Source organism: Stenella coeruleoalba (assembly GCF_951394435.1).
Source record: "Stenella coeruleoalba genome assembly, chromosome: 4".
In the NCBI taxonomy this organism is placed as follows: Eukaryota; Metazoa; Chordata; class Mammalia; order Artiodactyla; family Delphinidae; genus Stenella; species Stenella coeruleoalba.
This window is the reverse complement of record NC_137149.1, coordinates 142,306,789-142,323,370: the sequence shown is the minus strand read 5'-3', so window position 1 is coordinate 142,323,370 and position 16,582 is coordinate 142,306,789. Positions and strand designations below refer to the sequence as shown.

General features: G+C 42.5%; 1 protein-coding gene across 8 annotated transcripts in view; it reads left to right on the top strand.

The window, feature by feature from the left end:
• Nucleotides 1-16,582, top strand: part of HERC3 (HECT and RLD domain containing E3 ubiquitin protein ligase 3) — a 139,367-nt gene that overhangs the window by 82,543 nt on the left and 40,242 nt on the right. For 7 of the 8 annotated variants that reach the window (XR_013828185.1, XM_079920396.1, XM_079920394.1 and 4 more), the window contains 7 exons: nucleotides 2,193-2,216; nucleotides 2,308-2,397; nucleotides 3,579-3,749; nucleotides 5,602-5,745; nucleotides 6,881-7,047; nucleotides 10,435-10,501; nucleotides 12,196-12,278. Coding sequence is in view for 7 of the 8 variants with exons in the window: in XM_079920396.1 (XP_079776522.1) it covers nucleotides 2,193-2,216; nucleotides 2,308-2,397; nucleotides 3,579-3,749; nucleotides 5,602-5,745; nucleotides 6,881-7,047; nucleotides 10,435-10,501; nucleotides 12,196-12,278 (746 nt within the window). In the remaining variant the exon portion in view is untranslated. The remainder of the gene's footprint in view (nucleotides 1-2,192; nucleotides 2,217-2,307; nucleotides 2,398-3,578; nucleotides 3,750-5,601; nucleotides 5,746-6,880; nucleotides 7,048-10,434; nucleotides 10,502-12,195; nucleotides 12,279-16,582) is intronic. The other variant, XM_079920395.1, reaches the window with a different exon arrangement.

Sequence of the window (16,582 nt, the reverse complement as noted above, 5' to 3'; positions counted from 1 at the left end):
CTCAGCTCTCTTTTGTCCTTTCAGCGGCTATTAAACCTTCATTCATGCAGGGAGCCAGGACTGCAGTGGCCTTTTCCTGGGCACAAATGCATCACTTACAAAGGAAGACTGCTTTTCTTCTTTCTTATTAACCTTGGACAATTCAGTATAACATGGCACCAGTGCAATCGTTAAAATAAATGCAGATTATATGGTAACACATCATTATAAAGAGGTCATTCAGAATGTGTTTTTATTTTGTTTAGGATATCATTAAAAAAAACACAAAATTTAAAAAATTCATAGTGCACTTTCAGATCTCTGGGAATAAATCCATGGTTTTCTGTTTGAGAAATACTGCTACAGGTCAACATGATCTATACCGTTGATTTTTTTTGTTTCTTTCTGTTAGGTTATGTAGCAAACATTATTCATTAACTTAACAAAACCTTTCAGGAGAGAGTTCCTTTTTTCTCCTGATAAGTGAAACTAACATACCTCTTAGATAGGTTTGTGGTTGTATTTATTTATAGGCATACCTTGGAGAAATTGTGGGTTTGGTTCCAGACCACTGCAATAAAGCGAATATCACAATAAAGCAAGTCACACAAATTTTTTGGTTTCCCAGTGCATATAAAAGTTATGTTTATATTGTACTGTAGTCTATTAAGTGTGCAATAGTATTATGTTTAAAAAAACAATGAATGTACAAACCTTAATTAAAAAATACTTTATTGCTAAAAAATGTTAGCTGTCATTTTAGCCTTCAGCCAGTTGCAATCTTTTTGCAATGGTAACATCAAAGATCACTGATCACAGGTCACCATAACAAATAAGAATGAGAAACTTTGAAATATTGTTAGAATTACCAAAATGTGACACAGAGACATGAAGTGAGCAAATGCTGTTGGAAAAATGGCGCCCATAGTCTTGAGAGACTCAGGGTTGCCACAAAATCCAATTTGTGGGGAAGTGGGGGGAGGGTGGGATGAATTGGGAGATTAGGTTTGACATAAATATACTAACTACCATGTGTAAAACAGATAGCTAGTGGGAACCTGCTGTATAGCACAGGGAGCTCAGGTCGGTGCTCTGATGACCTGGGGGTGGGATGGGGTGGGAGGGAGGTCCAAGAGGGAGGGGGGGATATAGGTATACGTATAGCTGATTCACTTCACTGTACAGCAGAAACTAACACAACATTGTAAAGCAATTACACTCCAATAAAAAATAAATAATGTAAAAAAATGTTTAAGAAAGCAGTATCTGTGAAACACAATAAAGTGAGGCACAGTAAAACGAGGTATGTCTGTATTGTTATTCCCCTCCTCAGAAGTTTATTCAGATTTATTCACATATTGATGGAGTGTCTTCTGTAGGCCAGGCATTGGTCTAAGTGCCTAGTCAGGGACAGTTTTCTAAATATCTTTTAAATTAATTTATTTTTGGCTGCGTTGGGTCTTCATTGCTGCCTGGGCTTTCTCTAGTTGCGGCGAGCGGGGGCTACTCTTTGTTGTGGTGCGCGGGCTTCTCATTGCGGTGGCTTCTCTTGTTGCGGAGCATGGGCTCCAGGCACGCGGGCTTCAGTGGTTGGTTGTAGCACGCGGGCTCAGTTGTGGCTCACGGGCTCTAGAGTGCAGGCTCGGTAGTTGTGGCGCACGGGCTTAGTTGCTCCGCGGCATGTGGGATCTTCCCGGACCAGGGCTCGAACCCGTGTCCTCTGCATTGGCAGGTGGATTCTTAACCACTGCGCCACCAGGGAAGCCCTCCAGGGACAGCTTTCTAAATATTTGGTTTCTCCCAAGAGGAACTCTGTGTGTGTGTGTGTAAAAGGGAGACTTAACATTTTGACAAATGAAATTTGCATTATCCACTTTACCCAACAAAATTAACCTCTGAAGTCATATTTGCAAAGCTCCTGTTTGGGAATTAGATTTCTTATAAATGAGAGTTCTATTAATACTGTGAATTATGGGGTTAGTGAAACGGTTTGTAAAGGTCCTTTAAAATTTTTTTTAAATTGTTTTTAGTGTTCTTCTCAGTCTGTATTCATCAAAACAACTAGTCTGATCCATCAGAACTCCAGTCAGCTGTTCAGATGGTGTTAGTTCCATGGCCAAATGGTCAGATAGGTTATCTGTTTTGTTATTTGTGGGAGGTAGACAGTTCAAGTTTTGTAATCCAACTAAGAGACTTTATTTTTCTTTACACAGAAGGCTAGACCATCTATAATGCAGGTAAATGACTCTGTCAAATTTATTTATGTATTTTTCCAGCAGTATTCTCTGTGGGATACTATAATATTGTTAATAATATGTTTTATTCTAGGATGCTGTAACACTTTGTTCCTACCCTTTCATCTTTGATGCCCAAGCCAAGACCAAAATGTTACAGACCGATGCTGAACTGCAGATGCAGGTCACGTATTTTAAACCTTACTTTCTCTTCTTATGGGTTTCTTTCATCTTATACATTCAGTTGTAATTTTTCCTAATAGGAGAAAGTTGGTTTGGATGAAGTTCCATGGTAACTTTTAGAACTGTTAGAAAAAGTTTCAGCAATCTTATATTGAATATAACACACATACGTGAACGCACATCTACATAAACGGGGGTGGCAGGTTTCTTCATAAAGGGCCACATAGGAAATACGGGTCTTTGTGGGCCATACAGTTGTCTCAGTTATTCAGCTCTGTCGTAGCATGAAATTTGAATTTTATATAATTTTCACATGTAGTGAAATATTTTTCTTCTGATTTTTTAAAAACTATTTAAAAAGGTAAAAACTCCTGTTAGCTCAAGAGCTGTACAAAAGCCGGCAGCAGGCTGGATTCGGTCCTTGGGCCGTTGTTTGCTGACCCCTGATAGATAATTAAATGGAGCTTGGCAGTTCTTTATTGAGCGAAAACTCAAGTTATAGAGATTTGTTTATTTTAGACGTGCATTTTTATTGTAAAATATACTTGGTTTTGACAGGCCTACAAAGACGTCTGTGAGTTAGCAATCCAAATCTACCAGTTGCCATTGTTGGTGGATATATAACTTCATTCATCTCCCTCCCCCTTTCCCCATCTGTCTGTCTCTCTCTAGCTCTTATCTGTATATCTCTCTCTCTCTATATATATGTTTTCACAGTGATATATCCATGATATTGACAATTTAAAGGTTTTCCAGAGAAAATGGACATTTTTCAAAGAATAAACACCATTTTTAGCAAGGGGTTGTTAGGCTTCTTTTCCTGCCACTTTGAAAGTCATAGTTTCTACCCACTGTCCGTCATCACTTTCTTCTACGAAGATAGTATTTCAGTCTTCATCAGCCTAGTCTAAATTATTTTCCTGGAATGAGTTATGGGTCATATGGTTTACATAAAGTGTTTTAGTTAATCTCTTTGGGCTCAGATTAGAAAGATTTGTGTGTTTTGTAAACATGAGTAACTGAGAAAATCTACTGGAAAAGTTAGGAGGAAAATAAAGACCAAAATGGAGCTGCAGTCAGCCTGGCCCCGACCTACCCCCGGTCCAAAGGCAGGGCTGGCTGCTATCCCCACTCACAGGTGCGCTCTGAGTGGTAACTGTGCTCTTGGATGTGCTGTTCCAGGTGGCGGTCAACGGGGCCAACCTGCAGAACGTCTTCATGCTTCTCACCTTGGAGCCTCTGCTGGCCAGAAGCCCCTTCCTGGTCCTTCATGTTCGCAGGAGCAGCCTTGTTGGAGATGCCCTGAGAGAGCTGAGCATTCATTCTGATATTGATCTGAAAAAGCCTCTCAGAGTGAGTCCTTCCGTATATACCTTTGAATCCCTTCCTGGGTTTTCTTTACACAGTGTTGATGAAGCAGCAGAGATTTTATTAAAATCGTGGAGTACAGCCGTTCATTCTTTCTTTCGTTCATTTTACAAGAATTTACTCACTTCCTTCTGTCCAGTCACCAAAGAGAACCTCTCAACGTGACATCAGATAAAAATGCCAGTGGATTACGTGAGGGGAATGTAGGGCCTTTTTTGTCTGCTCTCTTCAGTTTACCGGCTCCAGCTCCACCAAAACCAAGCGAACAGCAGCACTGCTAAAGCTTCAACTAGGTAACACCACCAAGCCAGCATCTAGGAAGCTTTGGATGTCAAAGATTTAAGAGAGAAAGAAGGTAAAAAAAAAAAAAAGAACGGAAAGGTAGTGAAATTGTCTGGGCAGCTGGTGGCCTGTTAGGATAGGCCCTCTCAGTACTTGGAAATGATTAAATTAAGAAATTGTCTTTCCTCATAGATTAGGCACGTTTGTGTCACCGCTTAGTGTATTCCCGGGGCTTAGCACAATGCTTGGTACGCAGTAGCTGGTCGGTAAATATTTAGTGAATTCTTGAAGTTTTAAGTGATTTCCCTTTCCCTTCAGAAGACTTTCCTAACTCTATTTCCAATCCTGTTGTAAACTCTAGCTTCTGAAATGTAATAGGCAAGAAACTGATGGTCTCCATGATACTGTCACCCTTTTAAAAATTTCCAGTAAGTAGTATCAGTCCCATCAGTCTGCCTGGGAGTTCTCCCTAGAACTTCTGGGTTAGGTTTTTGATATTGCGAAGAGAGGGTACTTTCTTTGCCCCTTGTTTTCCATCAGTAATTCAGGTGGGACAGTTCTTGCTTGGTAGCATGTTGAAGTCTTCTGCTGGCATCCATATACTCGGAGACCTTTACTCTCCTGCTCTAGGCAACCTTGACCACAGGCACGGGGATAAGCTTGCTGTTTTTTTTTCTTTTTGGCTGTACCATGCAGCACGCGGGATCTTAGTTCCCTGTCCCCTGATCAAACCCGTGGCCCCAGCGTTGGAAGCGCGGAGTCTTAACCACTGGACCACCAGGGAAGTTCCCAGGATAAGCTTTCTTAAATGCTGCTTTTAGTTCTGTACCTGAGCCCTTACCAGTAAAATGGGGATGGTAATAGTAATTCCAGTGCGTAAGACTGTTCTGAGGATTAGGTTAATAGAGTTTAAGTGCTGGCTGGCATGTAGAAGACCCTCAGTAAATCTCGTCCTCTGGTTTGCTGTAGCTGCTGTTGCGATGGGTCTCTCTATAGCTCCTCACAGAGCCCAGGTCTCTGTCTGCTTGGAATGCTCTCCTCCCTTTCATATGCATCAGTTAGTTCAAGAACCCCGCTGAGAGAGATTTCTTCCTTTATTCACGTTAGTCACTGCTCTTCTCTACGTGCCAGAACATTTACTTCTCAGTGTATCTGACTCTTTGAAAATAAAATGTATTCTCGAATTGGTTCTTTTATGTTTGCCTCCCTGCCCCAGTGGTAAACTTCCTGTGGACATACGGTAAACTTCCTGTGGACATATGGTAAACTCCCTGTGGACATATGGTAAACTCCCTGTGGACATATGGTAAACTGACTTTCTCTGCATCCCACGAAGTGCCTGGGAAAGTTTTGTGTGTTTCTAAGTGACTTGTTAATAATCAGCAGATACACTTTGCAGTTTTCATTGCGTCAGTGTATCCTCTGTTACATCTTCCTTTCTTTGTCCTGACTTTGGAAATAATTTGCTAAAAAAAAAAAAAAAAAACCACAAAAAAACAAACATAAAATGCTAGTGATTTCCCTGAAATGCTAATTCTACTTTCATTATTTCAAGGTCATTTTTGATGGTGAAGAAGCAGTGGATGCTGGTGGTGTCACAAAGGAGTTCTTTCTTTTACTATTAAAAGAATTGTTGAATCCCATCTATGGAATGTTTACCTACTATCAGGATTCAAATCTCTTGTGGTTTTCAGATACGGTAAGTTAGTGACGCCACCTTTCAACAGATGAATTGAATTAAACTGTCAGATCCTTAGCCTTCTGGTGTTTACAGAGGGGAGCATAACAGAGGTAATCATTTAACATGATTATCATCATGTTTCCCGTCTTCATGTTTCACCCGTTGCTAAGACGTCATAGTGTGTTTTGTCACCCATTAGCCGCATTTCCATTTCTAGTAGGTAAGCTCCAAGTTTTGTAATCCTCGGAGGGTAGAAAGAGTAGGGGATGATAAAGAAATTGGTTTTATGACATATGAAAAGTAGTTGTCAAATATATTTTATTTTAATAACAGTGATAGTACGTGTATGAATACTCGTACAGATATACACCTACTCACACTTTTTGAAAATTCAGTTGGAGAGCTAAGTTTTAAAAGGCATTCTCATTTCAAGCAGACTCTAGTTTAGCTCTTTTTCTACCAGAGTTTTCTCCCTAGATCCGCACTGTCTTGAAAGGCAGCCATTAGCTTCCTGTGGCTATTTAAGTTTAAATTTTATTTAATTAAAATTAAGTGATACTAAAGTCATTCCCTCAGTTGTACTAACCACCGTTCAAGTCCTCAGTAGACACACGTAGTTAGTGGCTGCCATCTGGGACAGCACAGAATAGAATGTTTCCATCCTTGCAGAAAGTTCTGTTGGACAGCATTGCTCTAAATGAGGGTAAGCTGTGCTCTGTATCACGGAGCTGTAAACGCTTAACTTATAGCATTGCATCTTTGGGCGACAGCTGAATTTTGTTAGGGGTACTTGTCTGCTTCAGAAGGTAACTAAATATTAACGAGATCTTCATTCTTTCGTACTGAAAATATTTTAAGGTAAATGGCAGATTGTTTTGAGGGCTGCAAACACTTTTCTTTTCTTTTTTCTTTTCAAATGTTTATTTATTTACTTTTGGCTGTGTCGGGTCTTAGCTGCGGCGTGTGGGCTCCAGAGCACGTGGGCTCTGTAGTCGCGGCACGCGGGCTTAGTTGCCCTGTGGCATGTGGGATCTTAGTTCCCCTACCACGGACCAAACCCACGTCCCCTGCATTGCAAGGCGGATTCTTAACCACTGGCCCACCGGGGAAGTCCCTGCTTTTCTTTTTAACACATTTGCGCATGTGGTGAAAGTGTTTTGTAGAGCACAACTGGTTTCACTTGATTGGCATAACCTGTGGACTCGCCATCTACAACTCCACCGTGGTGGACCTGCACTTCCCGCTGGCTCTCTATAAGAAGCTACTGAACGTGAAGCCTGGCCTGGAAGACTTGAAGGAGCTGTCACCCACGGAAGGAAGGTACGGAGCTGGAAGACGGGAGCCTGGTGTGGAGAACTGCTCTGGCGCTGGGACCAAAGGTTGACAACACCACGTGTACCAGTTAAGAGTTTATCATTAGACTGTGCTGTGTATGCTTTGTCTTAAGATGTGGCTCCACAGCTCCTGGCTTGAAGCAGTGCCTGTGTCACTCTAGGGGCAGAAGGAGAAAGGGGAAAAGGGAAGTCGTAGCTGCCCAGGAATCCAGCTGTCTGCTTTTCTTATCCTGAACAAAAATTAGGACTTCGAGCTTTGTCATGGTCCATAAGTACAGGGGAGAAAGTATTGAAAAGGGAGTCTGTATTTTGCAAAAACCTACAGGTCTCCCTGTCCTTCTGTGTTTCTCTCTTCTGTGTCACCTTGACTATCACACCGCAGCCACACTCACAGCACTTCTGGTCACCAAACGTGTGGCGGTTTCCCCCTACCACCAAGTGATTCTCCACGACGCCAGCTGGTGTCCTACGATTCACCTCAGTTCTGACACCGTCTACCTAGAGATGGCACTGGATCCCACAAGCTCAGTGCTCGGTCTCTCTAGACGACTCTCACCCACTTCGGGTGCCACTCGCAAGCAGTAGGTCCCCGGGTTACCCACAACTGCTGTCTGATCGGTTACAAATCAGAGGTTCTCGTGACCCCTCCTCGGGTCCGATTAATTTCCTAGAGCGGCCCGGAGAATTCAGGGGAACACTTAGGTTTACCAGGTTATTCAGGGTTTATGATGAAGGATACAGATGAACGGTCAGTTGAAGAGATACAGAGGGTGAGGCCTGGAGGGGTCCTGAGTGTAGTAGGAGCTTCTGACCCCATGGAGTTGGGGTGCACTACCCTCCCCGTGTGTGGATGTGTTCACCAACCTGGAAGCTCCCTGAACCCCCTACTGTTGGGATTTTAAGGAGGCTTCCTTACGGGGTGATCAATTATGACCTTCATTTCCCCTCTCCTCTCTCTGGAGAATGGGGGGCGTGGAGCTGAAGATCATGGCTGGGTCCTTCGGGTGACCAGCCCCCGCCCAGGAGCCCACCCAGAATCACCCCATTAGAACAAAAGATGCTGCTAACCCTCTCATCACTTAGGGTTTTGGGAGCCCTGTGCCAGGAACTGGGCACAGAGACCAATATATGCATTTTCTGTTATGTCACAGAGCCTTTTTTTTTTTTTTTTTTTTTTTTTTTTTGCGGTACTCGGGCCTCTCACTGCTGTGGCCTCTCCCGTTGTGGAGCACAGGCTCCGGGCGCGCAGGCTCAGCGGCCATGGCTCACGGGCCCAGCCACTCCACAGCATGTGGGATCTTCCCAGACCGGGGCACGAACCCGCGTCCCCTGCATCGGCAGACGGACTCTCAACCACTGCGTCACCAGGGAAGCCCACAGAGCCTTTTTAAGAAAGTAGTTTGAGATGTAATTTGCATACCACACAATTCACCCAGCTAAAGTATATAATTCAGTGACTTTTAGTATATTCAGAGTTGTACAGCCTTTATTACAATCAATTTTAGAATATTTTCATCACCTGAGAAAGAAACCTGGGACTCCTCAGGCGACATCCCCAACTTCCTCGTCCCCAAGCCCTGAGCAGCCACTGAGCTACTCTCTGTCTCTGTTGATGGCCTCTTCTGGATATGTCACATAAACAGAATCGTACCACGTGTGCTTTTTTGTGACTGTCTCCTTTCACACAGCGCGTTTTCAAGGTTCATCTAGGTTGCAGCTTGTATCAGTATTTTATTTCTTTTTACTGCCAACTCATATTTCGTTATGTGGATATATGCCACATTTTGTTCATCCATTCATCAGTTGATGGACGTCTGGCTTTCTCCTACCTTCTGGCTGTTACTAATAGTGCTGCTGTGGATATTCTTACAGACTTTTTGTGTTGATGTAAGTTTTCATTTTTCTTGGGTATGTACCTGGGAGTGGAATTGCTAGGGCAAATGGTAACTCTGTGTTTAGCCTTTTGAGGAACCTCCAGACGGTTTTCCAGCGTAGTGGAACCATGTTTTTATTCTTTTCTGGCTCTTAAAAACTCCTTTTATTCTGAGTTCCTCTGAATTGATTTTATTCTGAGTTTCTCTTCGCATAAGGCGAAGTATATAAAAAGACACCATATCTGTGACTTTCTCTAAACAGTACAGTTCTTTTGACTTCAACAGGAAGGAACATCCCTTTTTTTTTTTTTTTTTTTTTTTTTGCGGCACGTGGGCCTCTCACTGCTGTGGCCTCTCCCATTGCGGAGCACAGGCTCCGGACGCGCAGACTCAGCGGCCATGGCCCACGGACCCCGCCACTCCACAGCATGTGGGATCCTCCCAGACTGGGGCACGAACCCGTGTCTCCTGCATCGGCAGGCAGACTCTCAACCACTGCGCCACCAGGGAAGCCCGGAACATCCCTTTTTTATGGAGAAAGAATACTGATTTTAAGATGGCGATAGAGGAAGGATGGTCTCTAAGGCGCCCTCTGGAAATGAGACTGTCACACCACCAGTACAGGACACCAATACAGAGAAATCATAAAGGATGTGGGGAGAGGGTGCACAGAGAGAGGAAAAGAAAATTTAGAAGGAATATAAAAAAATGACAGAGGAGACCCAGGCAGGGTTGCTTTTTTTGGTAACTGAGAGTGACAGAAATGTGTGCTATTTTCTTTGCCAACCTGGCTGAGAGTGATACATTTCAAGTAATCTTCTTGGCTGGTTAACTGGAAACAGATTTAAATTCCACGCTAAGAATTTTCTTTCTGGGCAATTTTTTCTTTCTGGAACTGCCAGACTCCGCGATCACTAAAGAAGAAAGTGTGAATGAGGTCTAGTAATGAGAACGTATTCTCGTGAGAGTATACGATATGATCATTGTTGGCAGAAACACGTTCCGGTGTTCTTTAATATGGCGGTCCTTTACCATACAGAGCCCCTTGCATTAACAAGTGAGCCATTAAGATTCCTAAGTGGATACAGTGACTTAGTAGCTTGCTTTTTTTTTATGGTAAGAGGATTTTTCTGCTAATGCCTATGGGTAAAGCAAGTGTGTAGGACTGCTGCAAGACCATCTCCTCATGTATCTACTTCTGAGGAATACCAGAGTTAACACATGTGTCAGATATGATTCCATCAGAATTTCTCCATAAATTCAGTAAGATTTGTCAGTAGGAACAGAGAATGATTAATGAGTGTCTTACAAGTCAACTGCCGTATTTCTTTTCAAGATGCAGTTAACATGATTTTCTGTCAGTCTGGATTTATGTTCATTCTAGAATCTTCTTTTATAGCGTTTCCTTGCAGACAGTCTGGTGGGCATGTGACTGAGATAGAAACACTATTGCCATGTCTGATTTGCCTCATTTCCTTTCTCTGTCAATCTGTGATCAGGAGTCTTCAAGAACTTTTAGATTACCCTGGGGAAGATATTGAGGAGACTTTCTGCCTCAACTTCACGGTAAGGATTTCCACAGTTTACTCATGATTGTAGCTGTCTCTTTCATCATGCTTACAAGTTACAATTAACATTAATTTTTCTCCAAATCAAAGAACAAATTCAGAGACTTCTCTGAACCAAATTATTGTAGTCATAGTGTCTTTTTTTATTTTTATTTTTAAAATTTTGTTTATTGGCTGCATTGGGTCTTCGTTGCTGCTCACGGGCTTTCTCTAGCTGTGGCGAGCGGGGGCCACTCTTCGTTGCGGTGCGCAGGCTTCTCATCGCGGTGGCTTCTCTTGTTGCGGAGCACGGGCTTTAGGCACATGGGCTCAAGTAGTTGTGGCTCACGGGCTTAGCTGCTCCGCAGCATGTGGGATCTTCCCGGACCAGGGCTTGAACCTGTGTTCCTTGCATTGGCAGGCAGATTCTTAGCAACTGCACCACCAGGGAAGTCCCTTTAGTGTCTTTTTTAAAATCAAATTATAGTTGCTGTACAATATTATGTCAGTTACAGGTGTACAATATAGTGATTCACAATTTTTAAAGGTTATACTCCATTTATAGTTATTATAAAATATTTGCTGTATTCTTCATGTTGTACAGTATGTCTTTGTAGCTTATTTTATACCTAATAGTTTGTACACCTTAGTCCCCTACCACTATACTGTCCCTACCCCCTTCCCTCTCCCCACTGGTAACCACTAGTTTGTTCTCTAATCTGTGAGTCTGCTTCTCTTTCGTTATATTTACTAGTTTGTTGTGTTTTTTAGATTCTATGTACAAGTGACATCGTACAGTATTTGTCTTTCTCAGTCTGACTTATTTCATTTAGCATAAAACCCTCCAAGTTCATCCATGTTGCTGCAAATGGCACAATTTCCTTCTTTTTTATGGCTGAGTAGTATTCCATTGTGTACATGTGTCACATCTTATTTACCCATTCATCTGCTGATGGACACTTAGGTTGCTTCCATATCTTGGCTATTGTAAATAATGTTGCTGTAAATATTGGGGTGCATGTATTTTTTCGAATTACTGTTTTTGTTTTTTTCAGATATATACTCAGGAGTAGAATTGGTGGGTCATATGGTGGTCAGAGTGTCTTGAATGTTACAGGGGTTCAGTAAATGTGTTGAATGAATGACTAATCTATACAATTAAGAAAATTACTGAAGCATTATTCCTCTTTACTCCTATACATATAATTTCTAGAGTTCATTTCATTTTCTCTTTGATTGCATTTATTGGCAACTCCATATCTTGGCATATATACTCTACCAAACGTAAAATAGCTAGCTAGTGGGAAGCAGCTGCATAGCACAGGGAGATCAGCTCGGTGCTTTGTGTCCACCTAGAGGGGTGGGATAGGGAGGGTGGGAGGGAGACACAAGAGGGAGGGGATATGGGGATATAGGTATATGTATAGCTGATTCACTTTGTTATACAGCAGAAACTAACACAACATTGTAAAGCAATTATACTCCACTAAAGGTGTTAAAAAAAAAAACAGTAATGAAGGAAAATAAAAAGATATCTTTTAAGGTGCCAGTGTTCTCTGACTCAGGTTCCCTTTCTCCTCCTGAGAATGTTCTGTGGTAATAAGTAGTCATTAAGCTACATTTGTTCCTAAAGCTTCTCTCAGTCATTTGGGGTCTAGAAAGATAAGTGGTCAACAAAATTGAAATGTTTCTTTCTTCCCCCCTTAAATATAGATTTGTCGAGAAAGCTATGGCGTGATTGAACAGAAGAAGCTGATACCTGGGGGAGACAGAGTGGCTGTGTGCAAGGAGAACAGGTTAGTCCTGACCCTGGACCATGCACACGTTACTTCATTTCTCTGCACTTTTCCTTTTAAGACCAAGACTGAAGTTAAATTTTCATCCCTTCTTCAGAGGGAGTAAGGGTGCTAAGGCAACTGTAGGGGTTAATAGTAGAGGAAGCAGCAGACCTGGGTTCAGGAGATAACTGTTGTAGTTCTACATCTCTGTCTTACTGGCTTTGACCCTGAGCAAATCACGTAAACTCTCTGATCTCAGTTTCTCATCTGTCAAATGGGGGTTATAATAACTGTCTTGCCTCCCTTATGGAATGGTTGTGAGACTAAAGTGAGGTAATTTATAGGAGAACATTTTGGAATGAATGAACTCCCAGCATTTAGCATAAAGTTTCCAGTATCCAGCAGAGTGAGTGGCATAAAAATGCTCCCAAAACTGTGTTGAATAAGCGAAAGCCGTACAGATGCTTACGATTATTGTGGTTCTGTTGCTGAAGAATTTGTAATACAGGTTTTAAATTAAATTCTTTCTGCCTCATGAAAATTAATCCAAGTATATCTGATTTTTCAGGATGGTTTTCTCTGTGTTATCCCTTTGGAGGAGGAAAAAATTCAATTTTGTTTGCTTTTGAATTAAATTATGAGTGAGGTTGTTGGCCATCTGCATATTAATCAATTCAGTTTACAAGCACTGAGTGTCTGCTGTACGCCAGGCGTGCTGCTGAGTATAGGAAATAAGTAACTTTTATCCTCAAGACTAGCTGGGAAGGGACAGTGTAATGAATGATTGCGGTAGATTATGGTGCATGTGATAGGAAAGTGATAGGCCAAGCGCCAGGGAACCAGGAGGAGAGGCCATAACACTCTGACCAGACACTGAAGAGGGAAAACATTTCAGACACAGGGAATAATATGAGTCAGACTCTCCAATTTAACACATGCCAGAGAATGAGGAGTATTTGTGGGGCGGGGCTTAGGGTGCGGATGGAGGGTGGGCGCAGTGGTATTGGGGTGGAGCTTATCAAGACCTGGAATGGGTTTGCGGTGGGACATGGTTGATCTCTTTTTGAGTGATGACTGGTGGCCATACGGAAGTCAGCCACGTGTGGAGAGGCCCGTTACGAGGCTGTTGAGGTAGCTCAAGGGCAGGGTGGTAAGGGCCAAAGTGAAGCTAGCAGGGATACGGAGCTGGCTACGTGTTTATGTAATCAGCGGGAGCTAGTGTCGCATTATATACAGATGGTACTAGAGAGTCATGTATTTTTTTTTTAATCAATTTATTTATTTGTTTATGGCTGCGTTGGGTCTTTGTTGCTGCGCATGGGCTTTCTCTAGTTGCGACGAGCGGGGGCTACTCTTTGTCGCAGAGCGCGGGCTTCTCACTGCAGTGGCTTCTTGTTGCAGAGCATGGGCTCTAGGCACACGGGCTCAGTAGTTGTGGCTCGTGGGCTCAGTAGTTGTGGCTCGTGGGCTCTAGAGCGCAGGCTCAGTAGTTGTGGCGCACGTGCTTAGTCGCTCCACGGCATGTGGGATCTTCCCGAACCAGGGCTCGAACACCCTTGTCCCCTGCATTGGCAGGCAGATTCGTAACCACTGCGCCACCAGGGGAAGTCCCGAGAGGCACGTATTGATATCAACTCTGAGGCTTCTAATTTGGAGAGCTGACCAACAGGAAACACAATCTGTAGCACAGGGTGGAGGGGAAAGAGTTCTATTTTGTATGTGTTGATTTTGACATGTCTGTGTGATACCTAGGTGATTTTGTTTAGAGCTGAAAATTTATGTCTATCATCAAGAGAGGTCTTTTTTTAAAATCAATTCATAGTTGTTTTTTTTAAGTAGGATGTTTTTCTTTTTTGCATTTAAAATTTTAATACAGTCTTTAAAGGTTACTTTCCATTTACAATTATTACAAAATATTGGCTGTATTCCCATATTGTACAGTACACCCTTGAACCTATCTTACACCAGGTAGTTTGTACCTCCCACTTCCCACCCCCTATGTTGCCCCTCCCCCCGACAGGTAACCATAGTTTGTTCTCTATGTCTGTGAGTCCGCTTCTTTTTTGTTATATTCACTAGTTTGTTGTATTAGAAGAGAAGTCTTATATCAGTAGTTTATTTGTTTACTTATGCCAGTCTTCATGACCAGTGAACTTGAGGTTGCCTACACAAGGAAGAAAGTGGTGAAATAAATAAAAACGAGGACAGGGAAAATGTATGTTTTTAGGTGAGTTGTATGTATTCAAATAGAAAGTAGACTCTTGAGATGAGGATTTAGGGACCGTTAGCACATCAGCTAGAGACACAACTTCTTGGCTTAAAGAAGCGGTAGGGGTGAGGAAAGACGAGGGAGTGGCAGTCTCCACTTGGGAGGGTTGTGAGCGAGGGAAGCCTTCTGGAGGCAAGGGTTCGTTGACGCTGTGGAAGAAGTTACAGATGAAGAGAAGTTGTGTGCTGTTTCAAGCATGTTGGGAAATTAAAGCTAAGTCACTCTGGGTGCTAGTTGGCTTCTTACTGTAAATAGTTGCAAAGATGCGAACAGAGATCCTATGAAATTCACTCTGTCCAAGTGATGTATATTGGCTTCCTCCCATAAGTTTTCCCTTTGGAAAACAGGCATGATAGAAAAACTGACAGGCCTCTTCTTCCATCCTTTTATGCTTTTAAAGATAGCTAGAAGCCCAAGTGGTCTAATGTAACATTCAGTAATCTTTTTTGTCATGTAAACCTTCCAGACTCTCCAGGAAGCCTTAGCTTTGGGGCAAGTGTGAGCTCTAATACCAGAATTAAGTAAAATAATCCAGAAGTTGCTAAGTACCCAACAGAATGGCTTCAGATGATGAAATTATCTTGACTCTGGGAATCTAATATAGAGGCTAGTCTTGTCTCAAGTAGGTGTTTCAATCGAAACTCTAACTTAATAAGAATCTTTTAGAGCTGAAAGCACTGTCCTTTCTTTATCTACATAATGTTGGTATTTTTGTTAACAGCGAATGATTTGTTTAATAAGAACAGTCTCATTATTCCGTAGAGTCTGATAATGTTTTTATTTTATTTAGTTTTCATTTTTTAATATTCATTTATTTATTTGGCTGCGATGGGTCCTCGTTGTGGCACGTGGGATCTTCGCGGCAGCATGTGGGATCTTTAGTTGAGGCATGCGGGATCTTTAGTTGCGGCATGTGAACTCTTAGTTGCCGCATGTGGGATCTAGTTCCCTGACCAGGGATCGAACCCGGGCTCCCTGCCTTGGGAGCGCGGAGTCTCAGCCACTGCGCCACCAGGGAAGTCCTTGATACTGTTTTTAGCATTGGGGAATTTATGGCAGATCATAAAGTGGCTTGTGGGTCCAGGTGATTTCTCTTCCCTCCTGGTTTTGATGATTGCTTTATTACATATGTATGTATGTGTGTACATAGATACATCTACAGCCTTTAGTCTTTCAAAGGACGTCTGAGCTTTTGCAGCAGATTTCAGACACGACAGTGTGTGCATCATTTGTTAGGAGCTAACGGTGGGCTGGGCAAGCAGCCTGAGGAGGGGCATATTCAGAGTTTCTTCACGTTCTGGTGAGTCATCCTAATGCGCTGTGTGTTAGATACACCGGGTGGGGCCAAGAGCGATGTCGTGTGGGCATAGGTGATTTGAGATGTAGTCTTCAGAAGAGGCAGTTGTTGGGACTTTTCTTTTTCATATCTTTATAAAATTATTGCTCTTGGAGTACTTTTTGTCTCTGCCTTTTTTGCTCTCTCTCTTTCCGGGTCTGAGTTTTTCTCTTTCTGTCTCTCTGCTTCTCTCTCTCTCTCTCTCTCTCACTGTCTCTCCTTATTCAGTAGGTGTTTCTTTGAATCAGCGACTGAATTCACTTAATAGTTGAGAGACAGTTTGTGCAGGAACACTGAAGTAGACCACAGTTTGTTTAGGGTGATAAGCTGTTCTCATATGTAACCGTAAATGAAGTATGAAGACAAAATTGATTAATTGGATCGGAAGGGGATCAGAGAAATCCACGTGGACAGATGCATCTGGGAGGATGGATATGGGATTAGAGCTGTTGGGAGGACTCCTAAGATTTGGATACTAGAAAGTAGAGATGAGGATATAATAAAAAGGGAAAGGTGCTCTGTAAAGTTTGTGAGCAAAGGAGTTGCATGATAGATGTGGGTCCGTGGCACACTTTCTTTCTTCGTCTTCTTTTTTTCCTTCTCCATTATTTATATTTGTTGCTGACTCTTGGGCTGCACCCCACAGTCCTACAAGCTCTGTACTTGCCCAGCCTTAAGACCGAAGAAAGAGCCTGGAGTCAGGAACAGAGACATCAG